General features: G+C 40.5%; 2 protein-coding genes across 2 annotated transcripts; both read right to left on the bottom strand.

Moving 5' to 3' along the window:
- Positions 1 to 707: 707 nt before the first annotated feature.
- LOC133018188 (cystatin-B-like) lies at positions 708 to 3473 on the bottom strand. The gene is made up of 5 exons (XM_061084506.1): positions 3405 to 3473; positions 3194 to 3295; positions 2602 to 2739; positions 1625 to 1726; positions 708 to 836 (listed from the first exon to the last, which is right to left on the bottom strand). The coding sequence occupies exons 1-5, from the start codon at positions 3471 to 3473 to the stop codon at positions 708 to 710; spliced, it is 540 nt and encodes a 179-aa protein (XP_060940489.1).
- Positions 3474 to 14003: 10530 nt separating this feature from the next.
- LOC133018187 (cystatin-B-like) lies at positions 14004 to 18367 on the bottom strand. The gene is made up of 5 exons (XM_061084505.1): positions 18299 to 18367; positions 18083 to 18184; positions 17501 to 17638; positions 14971 to 15072; positions 14004 to 14183 (listed from the first exon to the last, which is right to left on the bottom strand). The coding sequence occupies exons 1-5, from the start codon at positions 18365 to 18367 to the stop codon at positions 14055 to 14057; spliced, it is 540 nt and encodes a 179-aa protein (XP_060940488.1). The 3' UTR covers positions 14004 to 14054.
- Between the last annotated feature and the right edge of the window lie 240 nt (positions 18368 to 18607).

The raw sequence follows: 18607 nt of genomic DNA, 5'->3' as shown, positions 1-18607 counted from the left end.
TTGAGGATGTTTTAATTTTTAATATGACTTTCTGAGTAGGTTTTAATATTGTTCTGAACGTACTGTTCGTATCCATTCATTAACAGTACTTTTGTATAAATTTTGAAAATAAAGGGTTCAAAAATCAAATCTCTGTCTCTGTCTCTCTCTCACACACACTGGTAAATAACTCTTCCCATTTCGGACCACTCATCAAGGGTTGATGATACAAAACTTATTGTGGATACTGAAAAACACCCAGAGCTCTAAGACCCACGCTTCTGTTCTGCTGACTGGAAATCAAGCAAGACCGAAACAAGCATTGAACAGAGAGAGGCTGAAAGATAAAGGCTTTCCTGGAGAAATGAACCCCAAGTATATTTCATTTATAACTTGTTAATAAATACTTTAATAACATGAACTAATTTATACTAATAACAATAAGTGTTCTCTGAGTGCCCCTGTCTGTGCTGGGCCTAACCCACCCACCCCCCGCCCGCACAGAAACAAAAGCAAGAACAAATCTGATTTATTCAATTATATTTTATTTAATTCACGGCATACACATTTTTTTTGACATTCTTCTTACATCATGAGCTACACTACTAAGACAGTTTATAATTAGATGTAGGTTAACATTGTTTGATACAGAGCCGGGTTAATGTGAGATTATTTGATTGAACAGCCTGTAGGCACTGATAGGATGCTTTGTTTGGTTTGTGGTCCCTCTAGAAAGGCACAAGGGGGTCGTCGGAGCTTTTGCCTTGCTGAATGCCAGTCAGATCAAGGGTTCCTCCATCACATGGCAGTGCTTGGAAAATCTGGAGATGATCGTATTTTTCTTCTCCCACTTGGACCTGCAAGGAAACAAGAGTTAGAGTTTGTGTTCACCAGATGAATGTGAGTTCATCTTCATTTTGCTCCTCTGAGAAAAACATCTGGTTCCACTAAGTTTACCATTAAGTCGTTGAATGTCTCCCTGTAAACAGCAGCCTGCTGCATTGAAAATTATACTTTATGAGTCAGGCAGTATGTTTCCATCCTGTGATTTTCACACACACAAACCAAATCGTCAATCGCCTCCACCAATACATGAAAAAAAAAATAAAGCATTCATCCACATTTCCCACGTCATTTATGGAGGTTGGTCGTTTTAAATGTTGTTCTTTTGATGTGCTCTGTAAACAAGTTATCTGTTGCACTTGCTGCTCTCTCTGAGTTTCTCCTCACTGGAGGTTTGACTGGTCCTCTGTTATCGAAATCTCATTGTGTTATCTTCTTCTATAACAATGGCACCTCAGTGGAGCATTAAACCTTTACCTTGATGACCTCAACACTAAGTACACACGCGTATCAGAAAGTGAACAGCGTTGCAGCCAAATCCAATTCCGCTACCGAACTTGAATGTCTGGGCTTACAGACACTATACATGAGACCACAGGAGCAGCATGGAGGCCTCTATGTTTTCTGTAGTTTTCTTTAACGTTTGAAGAAGTAGTCACCAATTACTTCAAATGTATTGGATCGTCATAGTGGTGAGTGTGTTAAGAGTGAATGTTCATTTTTGGGTGAACTGTCCCTTTAAAGATGATATTTTCTATGGTGTGTCTATTTCATCGTCTCGGACTTGTTCTTCTTCTTCTACCTTAATCAAGTAGTTGATCCCGGCCACAACCTGCGTCCTGTACAACTTGGCTTTGAAGATGGGGTAGATCTTCCCTGTCCTTGCTTCAACCTCGTGCTTCATCTACACACCAAGAAGTGACAACAACAACAAAAACACAATGAAACAAACCCTTTCCATATGTGAATAGATCGTAGAGAACAGAGAGGAACAATGGTTTCTATACTCACAGCGTCACTGATCTTCTGGATTTCCCCATCTGCTTTGCGAGCTTCAGTATATGCACCTGTCATCTAAAATTTGGTTTGTAACAGGTCGTTATTTGGAGATACTACATCATTATATTTGATTAGTAAATCATTGCTTATCATTTCCATGGAAATCAAGATAAAGCAACACCTCTGATACACCCACGAGTTCATTGGAAAACAGGTGTTCAACCAAGACCGAAACAGGTATTGCAAGTTTACAGACAAAATACGATTCAAAGCGGTTCACAAATGCATGGATTTGTGTTCAGGGGTGAAGCTAGACATTTTTGGTCCTAAGAAAGAAGATAATGCTGGCACCACCCTATCACCCCCCACGGAAAAAAACCTAAACCACCAAACTGCCGGGAAAACACATTTGATCATCCGTAGTTTAATAATAGAGATAATGGTATAGAGCTGGACAATATATATTAAAACAATTTTAAACACAAAAAAGAATTTTACATCAACAAATTTGTCGAAAAGGGACAAATGAGGAATGTTCATCTCAGACAAAAAGTTCATTTAAACATGTTCTTAAAAGGTTATCCATGTTAGTATTATTGTTATTATTATAATAAGTAGAAGTAGTAATAGTAGTTGTAGTAGAAGTAGAACTAGTAGTAGTAGTTGTAGTATACTGTTAAATGTACCAAACCTCCCCTGTACCTGGCACATTATTATTATTAATATACACCTAGATACAGCTCAATTAATGTAGTGTAATACATATACATGTTGACTTACCTCCCTTTTCATTTTCATCTCAATGGGGTCGTGGTGGCTTTTGCCTTGCTGAATCTCAGTCAGCTCAAGGGTTCCTCCATCACATGGCAGTTTTTGGTAGACGCTGAGATGAACATGATCATCTCCTCCCACATAGACCTGCAAGGATACAAGAGTTAGATTTTGTGTTGACCCGATGAATGTGAGTTCATCTTCGTGTTGCTCCTCTGAGAAAAACATCTGGTTCCACTAGGTGCAATATCTAGTCGTTGAATGTCTCCCTGTAAACAGCAGCATTGTGTCATCTTCTTCTATAACACTGGCACCTCAGTGGATATCAGTTAGTATCAGTAAGTAAACAGTGTTGCAGCCAAATCCAATTCCGCTACCGAACTTGAATGTCTGGGCTTACAGACATTCAAGTTCGCTTTTATGTTTTCTGTAGTTTTTTTTAACGTTTGAAGAAGTAGTCACCAATTACTTCAATTGTATTGGATCGTCATAGTGGTGAGTGTGTTAACAGTGAATGTTTTTGGGTGAACTTCCCCTTTAAAGATGATATTTTCTATGATTTGTGTGTCTCATCCTCCAGGACTTGTTCTTCTTCTTCTACCTTAATGAAGTAGTTGGTCCCGACCACAACATGCGTCTTGTACATCTCGGCTTTGAACATGTCGTACTTCTTCCCTGTCCTTGCTTCAACCTCGGTCCTCATCTACACACCAAGAAGTGACAACAACAAGAACAACACAATAAAACAGAAACCCTGTCCATGTGTGAATATATCACAGAGAAGAGAGAGGAACAATAGTTTCTCTACTCACCAAGTCACAGATAAACTCGACCTTTCCATCTGCTTCGAAAACCTCAGAGAGTCCACCTGGACGAGACATCTTCACGTCTCTTGATCGCAGCTAAAATAACAATAAACAAACGAGAAGCGTCTTTTATTCTTTTTACGAGGAAGTCACCTTAAGTCAGTGATCACATGATGTTTTGGAGCGTACCATCCACCTGCAGGGGAGAGGGGTGGATGGTACGCAACTTACTTTGTCATTAGTTTCATCGACAAGGTCATTATTTTGAGTAATGCATTTGAGATAACAATTATTTATTAAAGAAACTACCTAAAATTTGGTTTGTAACAGGTGATTATTTGGAGATACTACATCATTATATTTGATTAGTAAATCGTTGCTTATCATTTCCATGGAAATCAAGATGAGGCAACACCTCTGATACACCCACGAGTTCATTGGAAAAAAGGTGCTCAACCATCAGAAATTCCTCCCATTGTCCTCAGATGTTCTGTCACGGAAGGGTAGGGAGGTGGAGGTGTGTTCTCTCTGCCTAGGCTTTCCATGTGTGCACCAGAGCAGAGAGACACCTCAAATACATTTAAATGAAAAACACATGTTTGTTTTGGATGGTTTGGAGTTGACCTGAAGCTCCTGGGTGTCTCTGTGTCCCGCTGTGTGTTTCTCAGGAGGTGCTGAAGGTGATGTGCACCATGGACGACCGCATCGTCCACGGACTGAACACCACCGTGCCCACAGTTTCCTTCTCAGGCAAAGTTAATGCCACGTAAACATGCAAACAACTGTATGAATCTGTGAGTGTGACGACCGAGACTGAAGTATAAACCTCCACAGTGTCCCTTCCAGAGTTTTCTCCACAATGCATCTTTTGTCCTCCGTGCGCCACACAGATGATGGAGGCCCATCTGAGCAGAGACCAAGCTATCAAGGGCTGTATAGCCAAAACATCTGCGGTGGTGGAACAGCTGCGTGAGGAAAGAGCAAAAGACGGCGAGGACCTGGCAGTCCTCAAACAACTCAGGAAGGAGCAGACCAAAGTACGTCCTGTCATCTGTTTACAAAAAACACCTCAAAGCTGTAAGATGTGAATTTCAGAACGACGACGAGGTGGAACTATATTCTGACATTAAGCGTTTACATAGCTTTGCCTTCACCGCTGTTAGCTGAGTCAGGACTGATAAGAACCAATCATGAAGTGAATGTTGATGAGTGGGTCATTGTCTTAAAATGTCTGCGCTTTTGCCCGTCCACACTACAGGAAGTGAAGACAGAAATAACACACAAGGAACAGAGTGTTGTGCAATAGGAGTAGACTTGACGTTGGCTAATTATTAATAATCATGAAATATGATTATTAAAATAATAAAAATTATCTATCAAAAATAATTAAATTATTAATTGAAGATGATCAGTAATCAAATAACAATAAAACCACTAATGAGAAAATAGGAATTATCAATTAGAAAGTACAAGCTATCAATTAACAATGATAAGGTTATCAACCAAGAATGAAAATAATTAGTCAAAAACAATAAAATTATCAATTTAAGAATAATACTATCTATATTAATAATTGAGAAAGGGGGGCACCACCCTGGTTTCCAGGGACCAACGATGTCAAGCTATAATTATCAGTCTCATAATGATAAATGTCAAATTAATAATGTCAATATTTTAATATTAACGATTACTTAATAAACAGTGAAGGCTTCTAAGTTCGAGCACAGGCAATCATAATCCAGCTGCAATCACACACTTATGCACAAATAATCACAGACTACAGATACTTTAATTACAAAAGTATTTATTAAAAAGGGGAAATAAAGTTATAATGTTATTCAATGATTTATCATTTTAACAAGCTCCAATATTTCAAAGATAAACACAGCAGCAGCACTTATCACAATTCAGAAAATAAATGTAAAACCTGCGGTCTACCTATGTATGTCTGTCTGTGTGTGTGTGTGTCTGTGTCAAAGTGTCTCTCTGTGTATGTGTGTCTATGTGTGTGTATGTGAAATAAAGTTAGTGTTATTTAATGATTTATCATTTTAACAAACTCCCATATTTCAAAGATAACAACAGCAGCTTATGACAATTTAGAACACGCATGTAACCTCTGGTACATCTATGTGTCTGTGTGTGTGTATCTGTCTGTGTCTATCAAAGTGTCTGTGTGTGTGTGTGTGTGTGTGTGTGTGTGTGTGTGGGTGTGTGTGTGTGTGTGTGTGTGCGAGAGAGAGAGAAAAAGAAGGGGCGTGGCGATGACGCAGTCACGTAGTGACATCACATCTAAGATGGAGGCCGATCATGATTCGTGGAATCAAGGCCTAAAAACTCTCAAAATGGCGGATTGACTACAAAACAAGATGGCGGAGCCGTTATGAATTTAGAGCCAGAATAGGAGGAGAGAGGGAGAGAAGGCGTGGCAATAATAGACTCAAGATGGTGGTTTAACTTAACGTTATCCAAAATGGAGAATATGTTAATGACACCATGTGGCCGGAGCGCACACTGGTGGTCGTCACATGAATTACACAAAGGAAATTTTAGACAAAGAGAATTCTTATCTCTGCTTGGCTTTGGGGGCCGAATGGTTTCCAGATGTGTTCAGCCTCTCTAAGCATAGATTTAACTATGTGACATGACCTGTATTATAAATACAGATCGGAAGTGTGTATAGGTCGGTTTAGAAGGAGAGAGAGAGAGAGAGAGAGAGAGAGAGAGAGAAAACATGTAAGGAGAGTTCAAAGAAGCTCTTAAAAACACGCCAGAGATAGATTAACAGTGATTCACCCCTCAGCCCTCAAGCAAACGTTGTGGGCCAAGGTTCTGATCGGTGAAATCACTGCAGACTCACACAGACGTTAACAGTGCGGGCGGAGGCGCTTCTCGCGGCCCTATTTACTGTAACACAAAAACATTGCCAGCAAACCGGAAACCGGAAGTAGCGGCTCGGAGTAGTGGCCGGCTAAAACAATGGAACACTGAGGTTCCATCAACAAAATACACTCAAGTATTAAATCAATACGCTACGTATTAAAACTAACATCTGCCCAGACAACATAAGCCTCTTACTGTGACCGTGATTTCGTGGGTTGCATGCGCATTGGCCCGAATCTCCCGGAGGTTCAGTGAATAGCTTGAAGTCTCTCAGGCGGGCTCCCATGAGCACCGCAGCTGGGCCGGAGCGGATCCGTCGTGCTCCGTGACGGGATGAGGCTTCGTCTTCTTCGGTAGCAGCGGAGATCGTGCTGCCTCACAGGGACGTGCGGCTGCTTGTAGCCGTTGTAGATCGTGTGGAGAAAGTGTGAGATCGTCCAGCGAGCAATTTCCTGTTTGATCTTTCCAAGTTAAAACAGGAAAGGTCCTTTTCAAAATAAAAACGTCGACTAAGATAAAAGAATAAATGAATGAAATGAATTGAAACAAACATCTTATTGCCTCCATTAGTTTACTGAGTCGTCTGGTCAGGCCTGAGGAGGCCTAACTGGAACGTCAGTGCTGGAGTGAAAAAGAGCAGTTAAGAGAAAAGTAGTTCCCTCCTTAAGTTTGCTGGAACCTCTGGGCAGACCCGAAAGGGCCTGATGGGAACGTCAGCATCGGAGGAAAGAGAACGATTTCTGGGAGGTCAGCAGTCTTGTACCCCTGAGAGGAGGCCGGCCTCCTTGGAGGGGGGGTCAGGGGTCAGTGTGGCCTTCGGCCAATTGAAAGGTCAGAAGTCAAGTCTCAGGGAGCGGCATACAGTGGTGGACCCAGGAAGTGATTTTCTCTCACATGGAGATAAGAGCTCCATGCTGGAATTTTTATCTGAGGGGTTACCCGAGCCTGGCCTAAGGTTTTACGACTCTTTGTTCTAAGTCAGATCACTGGGCCTTGTCCAAAAAGAGACTACAAAATAAAACAGGAAACAGAAACACAGAGTGTGAAAACATGAAAACACTTTGAACATAAACAACAGAGCTCTACCAGATAAACAGAAAACACTTTTACAATTTACACTGCAAATATAAACTGCCAGATCGTGACAATCGGTCAATGTAAACATGTTCCGGGGTATCGGGGGGCACCGTTGAGCCATTTTGCCACGCCCCTTGAAAATTCCTCCAGAATACTTACATTTTTACCACTTTCTTATTATCTGCAAATAGATAATGGTTTTTAGCATAGAATTTTAGCATGTTAAAGACCTCAAAAAGCCAATAATTTGCCTGAAAAAAAAATTATCCTTACAATTTCAATAGGGCCTCACTGTCTGTCAGTGCCTGTCAGGTTGTCATCCTTATTTCCATTGGGTGTTATTTTATTATCTTTTAAAGATCTGTTGTGTTACATTGTTCACATTTCCATCTTCTCACATTTCTTTCTCTGTGACAATCACTTACATTTAATGAAGTATTTGGTCTGAGTCATGGGACTAGATTTATACAGGGAAATGCATTAGTCACAGAAACCTCACAAACGCTGCAGTTAAAATTTAATGTAAAGAACTTCAGGTCATGGGCAGTAGTCTCTCTCTCTGTCTCTCTCTCTCTCTCTCTCTCTCTCTCTCTCTCTCTCTCTCTCTCTCTCTCTCTCTCTCTCTCTCTCTCTCTCTCTCTCTCTCTCTGTCTCTCTCTCACACACACTGGTAAATAACTCTTCCCATTTCGGACCACTCATCAAGGGTTGATGATACAAAACTTATTGTGGATACTGAAAAACACCTAGAGCTCTAAGACCCACGCTTCTGTTCTGCTGACTGGAAATCAAGCAAGACCGAAACAAGCATTGAACAGAGAGAGGCTGAAAGATAAAGGCTTTCCTGGAGAAATGAACCCCAAGTATATTTCATTTATAACTTGTTAATAAATACTTTAATAACATGAACTAATTTATAATAATAACAATATGTGTTCTCTGAGTGCCCCTGTCTGTGCTGGGCCTAACCCACCCACCCCCCGCCCGCACAGAAACAAAAGCAAGAACAAATCTGATTTATTCAATTATATTTTATTTAATTCACGGCATACACATTTTTTTTGACATTCTTCTTACATCATGAGCTACACTACTAAGACAGTTTATAATTAGATGTAGGTTAACATTGTTTGATACAGAGCCGGGTTAATGTGAGATTATTTGTTTTCAGTTCCATGGAAATCAAGATAAGGCAACACCACTGATACACCCACATGTGTTCATTGGAAAACAGGTGTTCAACCAAGACCGAAACAGTCATTGCAAGTTTACAGACAAAAGACGATTCAAAGCGCTTCACAAGTGCATGGAGGTGTTTTCAGGGGCGAAGCCAGACATTTTTGGTCCTAAGAAAGAAGATGATGCTGGCGTCATGTTTATGAGTGAGAAGGTGGGTTTCAATCCATCTGCTCTGATGTGTTTTCAAGTTGTGCATCAAAAATCCTTTGTAGTGGTAACCCAATAAAGTAAAAATATCACAGTAGGTTTTAGACTTAGCTTTTTTTTAGACTTGTGTATCAATAACAAAATGCAAGAAGGTGCACTGGAAACAGACTTGGGGACAATCGATCATGATTTTCATAAAGCCTGTGAATTCAGCACATGCATTGAAACCAAAACATCGAATCAACGCAAAATGAGGAAAAGAATGTTCACCTCAAACAGTAGGTTAGGTGAGTAATGGTTTTGAGCTAGCAATATTTATTTAATAAATTAACTTATTATTGGTTTGTAACAAGTCATTAATTTGAGATACTACACATCATTATATTTGATTAGTAAATCATTTCTTATCAGTTCCATGGAAATCAAGATGAGTAAACACCTCTGATACACCCACATGTGTTCATTGGAAAAAAGGTGCTCAACCATCAGAAATTCCTCCCATTGTCCTCAGATGTTCTGTCACGGAAGGGTAGGGAGGTGGAGGTGTGTTCTCTCTGCCTAGGCTTTCCATGTGTGCACCAGAACAGAGAGACACCTCAAATACATTTAAATGAAAAACACATGTTTGTTTTGGATGGTTTGGAGTTGACCTGAAGCTCCTGGGTGTCTCTGTGTCCCGCTGTGTGTTTCTCAGGAGGTGCTGAAGGTGATGTGCACCATGGACGACCGCATCGTCCACGGACTGAACACCACCGTGCCCACAGTTTCCTTCTCAGGCAAAGTTAATGCCACGTAAACATGCAAACAACTGTATGAATCTGTGAGTGTGACGACCGAGACTGAAGTATAAACCTCCACAGTGTCCCTTCCAGAGTTTTCTCCACAATGCATCTTTTGTCCTCCGTGCGCCACACAGATGATGGAGGCCCATCTGAGCAGAGACCAAGCTATCAAGGGCTGTATAGCCAAAACATCTGCGGTGGTGGAACAGCTGCGTGAGGAAAGAGCAAAAGACGGCGAGGACCTGGCAGTCCTCAAACAACTCAGGAAGGAGCAGACCAAAGTACGTCCTGTCATCTGTTTACAAAAAACACCTCAAAGCTGTAAGATGTGAATTTCAGAACGACGACGAGGTGGAACTATATTCTGACATTAAGCGTTTACATAGCTTTGCCTTCACCGCTGTTAGCTGAGTCAGGACTGATAAGAACCAATCATGAAGTGAATGTTGATGAGTGGGTCATTGTCTTAAAATGTCTGCGCTTTTGCCCGTCCACACTACAGGAAGTGAAGACAGAAATAACACACAAGGAACAGAGACTACAAAATAAAACAGGAAACAGAAACACAGAGTGTGAAAACATGAAAACACTTTGAACATAAACAACAGAGCTCTACCAGATAAACAGAAAACACTTTTACAATTTACACTGCAAAATATAAACTGCCAGATCGTGACAATCGGTCAATGTAAACATGTTCCGGGGTATCGGGGGGCACCGTTGAGCCATTTTGCCACGCCCCTTGAAAATTCCTCCAGAATACTTACATTTTTACCACTTTCTTATTATCTGCAAATAGATAATGGTTTTTAGCATAGAATTTTAGCATGTTAAAGACCTCAAAAAGCCAATAATTTGCCTGAAAAAAAAATTATCCTTACAATTTCAATAGGGCCTCACTGTCTGTCAGTGCCTGTCAGGTTGTCATCCTTATTTCCATTGGGTGTTATTTTATTATCTTTTAAAGATCTGTTGTGTTACATTGTTCACATTTCCATCTTCTCACATTTCTTTCTCTGTGACAATCACTTACATTTAATGAAGTATTTGGTCTGAGTCATGGGACTAGATTTATACAGGGAAATGCATTAGTCACAGAAACCTCACAAACGCTGCAGTTAAAATTTAATGTAAAGAACTTCAGGTGATGGGCAGTAGTCTCTCTCTCTCTCTCTCTCTCTCTCTCTCTCTCTCTCTCTCTCTCTCTCTCTCTGTCTCTCTCTCACACACACTGGTAAATAACTCTTCCCATTTCGGACCACTCATCAAGGGTTGATGATACAAAACTTATTGTGGATACTGAAAAACACCCAGAGCTCTAAGACCCACGCTTCTGTTCTGCTGACTGGAAATCAAGCAAGACCGAAACAAGCATTGAACAGAGAGAGGCTGAAAGATAAAGGCTTTCCTGGAGAAATGAACCCCAAGTATATTTCATTTAGAACTTGTTAATAAATACTTTAATAACATGAACTAATTTATAATAATAACAATAAGTGTTCTCTGAGTGCCCCTGTCTGTGCTGGGCCTAACCCACCCACCCCCCGCCCGCACAGAAACAAAAGCAAGAACAAATCTGATTTATTCAATTATATTTTATTTAATTCACGGCATACACATTTTTTTTGACATTCTTCTTACATCATGAGATACACTACTAAGACAGTTTATAATTAGATGTAGGTTAACATTGTTTGATACAGAGCCGGGTTAATGTGAGATTATTTGTTTTCAGTTCCATGGAAATCAAGATAAGGCAACACCACTGATACACCCACATGTGTTCATTGGAAAACAGGTGTTCAACCAAGACCGAAACAGGTATTGCAAGTTTACAGACAAAAGACGATTCAAAGCGCTTCACAAGTGCATGGAGGTGTTTTCAGGGGCGAAGCCAGACATTTTTGGTCCTAAGAAAGAAGATGATGCTGGCGTCATGTTTATGAGTGAGAAGGTGGGTTTCAATCCATCTGCTCTGATGTGTTTTCAAGTTGTGCATCAAAAATCCTTTGCAGTGATAACCCAATAAAGTAAAAATATCACAGTAGGTTTTAGACTTAGCTTTTTTTTAGACTTGTGTATCAATAACAAAATGCAAGAAGGTGCACTGGAAACACACTTGGGGACAATCGATCATGATTTTCATAAAGCCTGTGAATTCAACACATGCATTGAAACCAAAACATCGAATCAACTCAAAATGAGGAAAAGAATGTTCACCTCAAACAGTAGGTTAGGTGAGTAATGGTTTTGAGCTAGCAATATTTATTTAATAAATTAACTTATTATTGGTTTGTAACAAGTCATTAATTTGAGATACTACACATCATTATATTTGATTAGTAAATCATTTCTTATCAGTTCCATGGAAATCAAGATGAGTAAACACCTCTGATACACCCACATGTGTTCATTGGAAAAAAGGTGCTCAACCATCAGAAATTCCTCCCATTGTCCTCAGATGTTCTGTCACGGAAGGGTAGGGAGGTGGAGGTGTGTTCTCTCTGCCTAGGCTTTCCATGTGTGCACCAGAACAGAGAGACACCTCAAATACATTTAAATGAAAAACACATGTTTGTTTTGGATGGTTTGGAGTTGACCTGAAGCTCCTGGGTGTCTCTGTGTCCCGCTGTGTGTTTCTCAGGAGGTGCTGAAGGTGATGTGCACCATGGACGACCGCATCGTCCACGGACTGAACACCACCGTGCCCACAGTTTCCTTCTCAGGCAAAGTTAATGCCACGTAAACATGCAAACAACTGTATGAATCTGTGAGTGTGACGACCGAGACTGAAGTATAAACCTCCACAGTGTCCCTTCCAGAGTTTTCTCCACAATGCATCTTTTGTCCTCCGTGCGCCACACCGATGATGGAGGCCCATCTGAGCAGAGACCAAGCTATCAAGGGCTGTATAGCCAAAACATCTGCGGTGGTGGAACAGCTGCGTGAGGAAAGAGCAAAAGACGGCGAGGACCTGGCAGTCCTCAAACAACTCAGGAAGGAGCAGACCAAAGTACGTCCTGTCATCTGTTTACAAAAAACACCTCAAAGCTGTAAGATGTGAATTTCAGAACGACGACGAGGTGGAACTATATTCTGACATTAAGCGTTTACATAGCTTTGCCTTCACCGCTGTTAGCTGAGTCAGGACTGATAAGAACCAATCATGAAGTGAATGTTGATGAGTGGGTCATTGTCTTAAAATGTCTGCGCTTTTGCCCGTCCACACTACAGGAAGTGAAGACAGAAATAACACACAAGGAACAGAGACTACAAAATAAAACAGGAAACAGAAACACAGAGTGTGAAAAAATGAAAACACTTTGAACATAAACAACAGAGCTCTACCAGATAAACAGAAAACACTTTTACAATTTACACTGCAAAATATAAACTGCCAGATCGTGACAATCGGTCAATGTAAACATGTTCCGGGGTATCGGGGGGCACCGTTGAGCCATTTTGCCACGCCCCTTGAAAATTCCTCCAGAATACTTACAATTTTACCACTTTCTTATTATCTGCAAATAGATAATGGTTTTTAGCATAGAATTTTAGCATGTTAAAGACCTCAAAAAGCCAATAATTTGCCTGAAAAAAAAATTATCCTTACAATTTCAATAGGGCCTCACTGTCTGTCAGTGCCTGTCAGGTTGTCATCCTTATTTCCATTGGGTGTTATTTTATTATCTTTCAAAGATCTGTTGTGTTACATTGTTCACATTTCCATCTTCTCACATTTCTTTCTCTGTGACAATCACTTACATTTAATGAAGTATTTGGTCTGAGTCATGTGACTAGATTTATACAGGGAAATGCATTAGTCACAGAAACCTCACAAACGCTGCAGTTAAAATTTAATGTAAAGAACTTCAGGTGATGGGCAGTAGTCTCTCTCTCTCTCTCTCTCTCTCTCTCTCTCTCTCTCTCTCTCTCTCTCTCTCTCTCTCTCTCTCTCTCTGTCTCTCTCTCACACACACTGGTAAATAACTCTTCCCATTTCGGACCACTCATCAAGGGTTGATGATACAAAACTTATTGTGGATACTGAAAAACACCCAGAGCTCTAAGACCCACGCTTCTGTTCTGCTGACTGGAAATCAAGCAAGACCGAAACAAGCATTGAACAGAGAGAGGCTGAAAGATAAAGGCTTTCCTGGAGAAATGAACCCCAAGTATATTTCATTTAGAACTTGTTAATAAATACTTTAATAACATGAACTAATTTATAATAATAACAATAAGTGTTCTCTGAGTGCCCCTGTCTGTGCTGGGCCTAACCCACCCACCCCCCGCCCGCACAGAAACAAAAGCAAGAACAAATCTGATTTATTCAATTATATTTTATTTAATTCACGGCATACACATTTTTTTTGACATTCTTCTTACATCATGAGCTACACTACTAAGACAGTTTATAATTAGATGTAGGTTAACATTGTTTGATACAGAGCCGGGTTAATGTGAGATTATTTGATTGAACAGCCTGTAGGCACTGATAGGATGCTTTGTTTGGTTTGTGGTCCCTCTAGAAAGGCACAAGGGGGTCGTCGGAGCTTTTGCCTTGCTGAATGCCAGTCAGATCAAGGGTTCCTCCATCACATGGCAGTGCTTGGAAAATCTGGAGATGATCGTATTTTTCTTCTCCCACTTGGACCTGCAAGGAAACAAGAGTTAGAGTTTGTGTTCACCAGATGAATGTGAGTTCATCTTCATTTTGCTCCTCTGAGAAAAACATCTGGTTCCACTAAGTTTACCATTGAGTCGTTGAATGTCTCCCTGTAAACAGCAGCCTGCTGCATTGAAAATTATACTTTATGAGTCAGGCAGTATGTTTCCATCCTGTGATTTTCATACACACAAACCAAATTGTCAATCGCCTCCACCAATACATGAAATAAAAATAAAGCATTCATCCACATTTCCCACGTCATTTATGGAGGTTGGTCGTTTTAAATGTTGTTCTTTTGATGTGCTCTGTAAACAAGTTATCTGTTGCACTTGCTGCTCTCTCTGAGTTTCTCCTCACTGGAGGTTTGACTGGTCCTCTGTTATCGAAATCTCATTGTGTTATCTTCTTCTATAACAATGGCACCTCAGTGGAGCATTAAACCTTTACCTTGATGACCTCAACACTAAGTACACACGCGTATCAGAAAGTGAACAGCGTTGCAGCCAAATCCAATTCCGCTACCGAACTTGAATGTCTGGGCTTACAGACACTATACATGAGACCACAGGAGCAGCATGGAGGCCTCTATGTTTTCTGTAGTTTTCTTTAACGTTTGAAGAAGTAGTCACCAATTACTTCAAATGTATTGGATCGTCATAGTGGTGAGTGTGTTAAGAGTGAATGTTCATTTTTGGGTGAACTGTCCCTTTAAAGATGATATTTTCTATGGTGTGTCTATCTCATCGTCTCGGACTTGTTCTTCTTCTTCTACCTTAATCAAGTAGTTGATCCCGGCCACAACCTGCGTCCTGTACAACTTGGCTTTGAAGATGGGGTAGATCTTCCCTGTCCTTGCTTCAACCTCGTGCTTCATCTACACACCAAGAAGTGACAACAACAACAAAAACACAATGAAACAAACCCTTTCCATATGTGAATAGATCGTAGAGAACAGAGAGGAACAATGGTTTCTATACTCACAGCGTCACTGATCTTCTGGATTTCTCCATCTGCTTTGCGAGCTTCAGTATATCCACCTGGCATCTAAAATTTGGTTTGTAACAGGTCATTATTTGGAGATACTACATCATTATATTTGATTAGTAAATCATTGCTTATCATTTCCATGGAAATCAAGATAAAGCAACACCTCTGATACACCCACGAGTTCATTGGAAAACAGGTGTTCAACCAAGACCGAAACAGGTATTGCAAGTTTACAGACAAAAGATGATTCAAAGCGCTTCACAAATGCATGGATTTGTGTTCAGGGGTGAAGCTAGACATTTTTGGTCCTAAGAAAAAAGATAATGCTGGCACCACCCTATCACCCCCCACGGAAAAAAACCTAAACCACCAAACTGCCGGGAAAACCCATTTGATCATCCGTAGTTTAATAATAGAGATAATTCAAGAAAAAAAATGACATAAGCACTCGATAAGTCCTCAAAGTTACTTACGGACTTTGTTGTGGAATAGAGCTGGACAATATATATTAAAACAATTTTAAACACAAAAGTGAATTTTACATCAACAAATTTGTCGAAAAGTGACAAATGAGGAATGTTCATCTCAGACAAAAAGTTCATTTAAACATGTTCTTAAAAGGTTATCCATGTTAGTATTATTGTTATTATTATAATAAGTAGAAGTAGTAATAGTAGTTGTAGTAGAAGTAGAACTAGTAGTAGTAGTTTTAGTATACTGTTAAATGTACCAAACCTCCCCTGTACCTGGCACATTATTATTATTAATGTTGGGACATGGTTTTTATGCAAAAAGCAGGCCTGTATTGGAAGTCAAAAACCTGAAAGCACATGTTCTTTGTCTTGAAAAAGCCACAAGCCGCATGTTCAACGTGTGCAACGTGTTCTCTTTGTCCTGAGAAGGTAAAATAACTCCGTCTCCCAGGAGGCAACATGTCCCCTTTGTTTCAGCATCTTCGCACATAGGTGCGAATTTCTACCAGGATCAGCTGCCAATTGGTCAAATCTGGCCACATGACCTGGAGGCCACTGGGCCTATTTAAGAACAGGCCTCCTCCAGAGTCTTCCTCTTTCTCCAATCCCTCCGAGGGCGGAGGGCTGCTCCTCTCTTTCCATCGAACCCCACTGAGGACAACAGGCAGCCAGCCGTCTCTCCTGCAACTCTGAGGGAGGGGGGTCCACTCTCTTCCACAACTCTTCCAAGGGGGAAGCTGCTGGCCTTTCCTCCTGCATCGGCGAGTGGAGAAACCTGATTTCTCCAGCTCAAATCTTCTCTTTCCAACAACTGGAGGTCAAAGGTCGAGCTTCCAGCTCATCTTCTCGAGAAAACCTCCACGCATCCCAAGCTTCTTCTAAACTCCTTGCAGCGACTCGGTGTCCTGCAGGTAAGAACTACAGATTCAATAAGCAACTGAACTGCACAGCTCAACAGAACCGCTGAAGCAGAGACCACACGAACCAGAAGACTTCACAGAACTGAGAACTGAACTGCAACTTCTTTTCCCCTTTCCCTTGGACTGGTAACATCATCTGGGCTTAATAATTTTACTAGGCTAAGCAAGACTGTTTATTTGATTCTGTGTGGTGTCTTAAGTTTGATATATGTGGTGATATTGTGTTACAAGTTAAATCAAGGTTAATGTGAGTTGGGCTCGACAAAGACCCTGCCATTTTCTGATTAGCATTCTCACAGACCCCGCATATCTCTTCACCTACTTAGCTACGTCCCCCGACCAGAAGGAAGGGGGGGGGGCCTGCTAGCTTAGAGATCTTAAAAGATCACAGGAAGGTGTGACTCTCTTTGTTAGCCACCAGAGAGACCCTCACACACACACATCTTTGTTAGTTAGCACATATTGTTAGTAACTTGTGTTTCGATACTTTATTATTTTCATAATAAATGTTTTTCTTTTAACCTTGTCCTTTCATTAATGTTGCATGAGTGAAGTTTGCCAACCTCTACACTGTCAAGAACTCTATAAACCTTAATTGTTCACTATATAATCTTTAATAGTAAATATTGAGATTTCTAAGTGAACTAGATCTAAATGAGACTGATCTTAATCAATAAATTGGCTATCGTTTCCCTTCTATGAAGGGTGGTGCCCCGCGAGAACTTAGTCAAACTAAAGTTATGATTTAATATTAATATGTTAAATATTAATGTTTTATTTTCTATTTTTGATAACCAAATTTATTGAACGCCTAAAGGCACACTAGCTTATGGTATCACTCCTAACCATTATTGCACAACATTAATATACACCTAGATACAGCTCAATTAATGTAGTGTAATACATATACATGTTGACTTACCTCCCTTTTCATTTTCATCTCAATGGGGTCGTGGTGGCTTTTGCCTTGCTGAATCTCAGTCAGCTCAAGGGTTCCTCCATTACATGGCAGTTTTTGGTAGACGCTGAGATGAACATGATCATCTCCTCCCACATAGACCTGCAAGGATACAAGAGTTAGATTTTGTGTTGACCCGATGAATGTGAGTTCATATTCGTGTTGCTCCTCTGAGAAAAACATCTGGTTCCACTAGGTGCAATATCTAGTCGTTGAATGTCTCCCTGTAAACAGCAGCATTGTGTCATCTTCTTCTATAACACTGGCACCTCAGTGGATATCAGTAAGTATCAGTAAGTAAACAGTGTTGCAGCCAAATCCAATTCCGCTACCGAACTTGAATGTCTGGGCTTACAGACATTCAAGCTCTCTTTTATGTTTTTTTTAACGGTTGAAGAAGTAGTCACCAATTACTTCAATTGTATTGGATCGTCATAGTGGTGAGTGTGTTAACAGGGAATGTTTTTGGGTGAACTTCCCCTTTAAAGATGATATTTTCTATGATTTGTGTGTCTCATCCTCCAGGACTTGTTCTTCTTCTTCTACCTTAATGAAGTAGTTGGTCCCGACCACAACATGCGTCTTGTACATCTCGGCTTTGAACATGTCGTACTTCTTCCCTGTCCTTGCTTCAACCTCGGTCCTCATCTACACACCAATAAGTGACACAACAACGACAAGAACAACACATTAAAACAGAAACCCTGTCCATGTGTGAATATATCACAGAGAAGAGAGAGGAACAATAGTTTCTCTACTCACCAAGTCACAGATAAACTCGACCTTTCCATCTGCTTCGAAAACCTCAGAGAGTCCACCTGGACGAGACATCTTCACGTCTCTTGATCGCAGCTAAAATAACAATAAACACACGAAATTGACGTATTCTGGAGTAATTTGAAATGGGCGTGGCAAAATAGCTCAACAGCGCCACCTACGGAAAGCCCCCTCAGTTAGCTTTAACCGATCCTCACGAAAATAGAGACAATTGTGTATCATGACGTGACGCACAAGAAAGCCTCTTGGAGCATTATGAAAAACGCAACAGGAAGTCCGCTATTTTGGATTTAG

Source organism: Limanda limanda, chromosome 13, assembly GCF_963576545.1.
Source record: "Limanda limanda chromosome 13, fLimLim1.1, whole genome shotgun sequence".
NCBI classification, from domain to species: Eukaryota; Metazoa; Chordata; class Actinopteri; order Pleuronectiformes; family Pleuronectidae; genus Limanda; species Limanda limanda.
Note: the sequence above shows the minus strand (reverse complement) of the source record. Positions and strands in the feature narration are given on the sequence as shown.